Source organism: Pygoscelis adeliae, unplaced genomic scaffold (genome assembly GCF_000699105.1).
Source record: "Pygoscelis adeliae isolate BGI_AS28 unplaced genomic scaffold, ASM69910v1 Scaffold171, whole genome shotgun sequence".
NCBI classification, from domain to species: Eukaryota; Metazoa; Chordata; class Aves; order Sphenisciformes; family Spheniscidae; genus Pygoscelis; species Pygoscelis adeliae.
This window is the reverse complement of record NW_008824186.1, coordinates 4,681,088-4,684,855: the sequence shown is the minus strand read 5'-3', so window position 1 is coordinate 4,684,855 and position 3,768 is coordinate 4,681,088. Positions and strand designations below refer to the sequence as shown.

Here is a 3,768-nt window from a genome sequence, read left to right as displayed (position 1 = left end):
ATCGGCCCTCAGGCAAAACTTCATGCATTCCTCCTGCACTCTCCCCTCCTCGCCGTCCCAGCCTGTGCTTCCTAAAAAGCCTGTATCCATCCATTGCAGCACTCCAGCGATGTAAACTATCCCACTACATCTCTGCAGTCCCAATGACATCATAGCCCTGGAACCGCACACAGGCCTTGAATTCCTTCCACATTAAGCCAAGAATTGTTTTAAAGTCTGTTATAATTAGCATCTTTAAAATAACCCAGTACTACTGTTGCCCAAAAGAATAATCACATACACAAAAGAACTCCTTCAACAACAAAAGAGGAGGAAAAGAAGAAACAATCCTGTGAGTTTTATTGGTTTTGAGGTACAGTCCCATTACAATTGGCTAAATAAGACATTTTGGTTTTTTTACTAAAATGCAACATATAAAAAACCATATTAAAAAGCTGATTGGTCAGTTAGCTGTAAATACAAAACCTGTTCACAAAAATTAAAAAAAAAAAAAGCAGCCTGTTTTGGACATACAACTACATGTAACTTCAAATTTATGGCCCAGTTCACTCAGGACCATAAGAATAGTTTTGTTTTCTGTACTAGAACTGCTTTCTGCACAAGGATCCAATACAAGGGTTGTTCTTGGGCTTATAAATTACCATAGGCGAAGATGCATGTGACTGACAAGATACAGGTCTCTTACTCTTCTTCATGGTAAGAACATTGTCTTCCTTTGGAGGAGGCACATGTACAGGTTTCCAAGGAATGGGGTTACAATATGCTGGAACTGGATACGAATTTCCATTAGCACACCCTAGAACATTAAGAAAATACACATAACTAAAAAGGAATATTTACACTTCAAGCTTTACAATGCAAGCGGTTATAATAATCATCTGGTCTAACAAAGACACAACAGCATCTTCAGAGGAAGGCAGCATAGGCACATCACAAAATTTAAATGATTCAAAGAAATAAAACTTCCACTTTTTTTTTTTAACCAATAACTGGCATATTCTTCATCGCTATTTAAAATAATAAGCAGGGCGAATGCTGTGTGACATTCAGAATGTTTCGTATACTTAAAAGCTGTAAATGTCTATGAATTGGCTACTTTGCATTACTTCAAAAGCTTCCTGTCACCACATACGCAAAGCTCACATATTTCTCCATCTTTGCTTAACTGTTATTCTTTATTTTATTGAGGAAGAAAATACACTAATTATCCACATATACATTAACAATCTGCAATTAATAACCTAGGGCCCATAAAGCAATATCAGAAAACTTAAAATGCAACAGAAGGAACACATTGCCTTATCAGTCATCTGTCTGTAGTGAAATTTCAGTGCATACATCATGTGGTTGGGTAAAACAAAGCCTGTAATATATTCTAGTACATGAACACAACTGAGTAGAGAAATATTTTTCAAAAATCACTTAAACAAGTGATTGAAGCTGTGGGGAAGTAATGGAGGTCCAAAGCAAAACATGAAGGCAAAGCGTATCACCATCTATAAACAGATGTAAGCAAAAGAGCAAAGGTCATTCACCTGCTTTACACATTTTCTTAAACATTCAGAGCCTGGAATTTAGGTCCTAAAATATTTTCTGTGGTGAATTCAATTAACAACCATGATTTTAATTCTGTGAAAAAAATAAAGGCGCCAAGAAGGTGTGATGCAGGTGTAAAGCTAAATGGAAAGGAAATCTTAGCTCGGAACACAGGTTGATTCCCACATCTCCTTTTTCAGACAGGACTTCTGCCAGCCTCTTACTAATCTTTGCGTCTCAGAAACACACCTCTTTTCTAAGGGGGATTCAGGTGCGATAAGGTGGCACACACCTTCTGTAACAGAAACACTAACTTTACAAGGATGCTAACATAACTGATCTGCTTCACAGGAACCAGTAATTGGCTCTAGTGATTCCTATGCCTGATAAGGAAAGTGAAATCAAAATCAGTTATAATTTAGTATGCCACATTATTCTCTCAAATAATACCATTTTCCTCCCAAAAAACATGAAGGGCTACAAAAAATGCACAAAGGGTCTCAGAGTAAAAGCTTCTTTGACTTATACCATATGAGATATTCATTCCCATGTGCCAAAATTAGATACTGGATGAAAATCTAAAACGGGGTTCATTTTACATTAAAAGATTAGAGGGAAAGAACCACAACCTAAATCACTACATACGTGTAGTAGAAGTACAAACCTGTAGACTTCCCACGTGGGAAGCCATAACCATTTAAAACAGGGCGTGGTTTATTTCTAGCATTATGTAGCCATTCCTTAAAGATCTTCTCTGATTTTGCTTTCTTCTCCTGTAGCTCAGCTTCCCTTTCTTTTTCTTTTTCCTAAAAATAAAAAAATCTAAGATACTTATAGACAAAGCCCTGTGCAATATACACAAAATGGTAAATAAATCTTTTGCAGATTCCCAGACTGCTGAATATATTTCAGATATGTTTTCAAATAGAAATACATTTTCCTGACAATAGAAGAGTTGAATTTTTTTTCTTTAAGTCTGAAAAAAAGAATAATCAACCTCTGCATTAATCCAGTGTTTCTCTGAGAAAAAGCTCTCAGAAACCTTTTGGAAGACTACATGTAGAAGATATTCTGGACATAACTGGCAGATGACCAGGGCCTACCGTGCTGCAGTCAGCCTAAAGAGGCTGTTGCATCAGGGACAGCCATCCACTCTTCTCATTTACCCATATTCGTACAGCCCTATATCAGCCATGACTGGCTTGCCTCCAAGCCCGGAGCAGGCTTGGGGAACCATTAATGAGAAGTAAGAGTAATAACAGTGTGTTTAGGCATGGCATTTGGATTTAAACTAAGTTTAATTGACACTGTGAACATGGCTTATAAGAACCCATGTAATGAAGACATGACTAAAAGAATGCATGTGGCTTAAATCTGTCTGATGACTTTCATTTTCTTGGGTTTCAAGGTCCTTGTGCTGTGCATTTTAGAGGCTCAGCAGAAACACAGAGTCAGTTTGTTAAGCAGGAAAAACACCACCAGTACAGAATATTTAATCGTGGTTTAATTATATGGGAAATTTTGAAAGACTGTAAAATTAAGGTCATTAAGGCCAGAAAATTGATCTGATACAGTTTACAGTATTTTGAAGTTAATCCAAAGAAATTATTATATGTACTTGTGAAATACTTACAAATGTGTTCTGCACTTTAAGAACAACTGCTGTAATTACAGCGGGAATATAGATAAATTCTTCTCGCCACAATCCTCCCCCACACTTAGCTACAACAGTAGTGTAGTACTTCTATAATATTACATATTCTACTGAAAAATTATACTGTAATGTTAATTAAATTAAAATACAACCAAGGAACTTCACAGATAAGACATCTGGTCACACATTTCATAGTTTTCAGGCATAATCATTACCAATATGTGATATTTCCAAGGAATTCTGGATGATTCCTGCAAGTGTAGCCTTGTAGAGCATTTGTTCTAGTGAACTAGAGGACCTCAAAGCCCATACTTTAGGAAGCTTACAACAGGTAAGAGGTTTTCTAAAGCTCACTATAAAAATACATAGGTGATTAATTAAGAAATATCATCAAAATTAGAACTCCCAGCATCAGATTGGTTCAGACAAATATGAAGAAAAATGCTTTTAATTAGAAATATGTGCAAGTATAATGGTAATATCACGATAATAGTGGTGCTGGGAGAAAAATGCCCAGAAAGCTGCCTATTTTCTATCTGAGTCACCCTGCAAAGGACTGAGTAATTAAGGTACACTGT

The 3,768-nt window shown here is 36.4% G+C and overlaps 1 protein-coding gene across 1 annotated transcript in view; it reads right to left on the bottom strand.

The window, feature by feature from the left end:
* Positions 1-364: 364 nt before the first annotated feature.
* Positions 365-3,768, bottom strand: part of CCDC34 (coiled-coil domain containing 34) — a 25,431-nt gene continuing 22,027 nt past the window's right edge. The window contains exons 5-6 of the mRNA XM_009334521.1: positions 2,201-2,342; positions 365-796 (exon numbers count right to left, since the gene is read on the bottom strand). Of these exons, the coding sequence (XP_009332796.1) occupies positions 582-796; positions 2,201-2,342 (357 nt within the window). The 3' untranslated portion in view covers positions 365-581. The remainder of the gene's footprint in view (positions 797-2,200; positions 2,343-3,768) is intronic.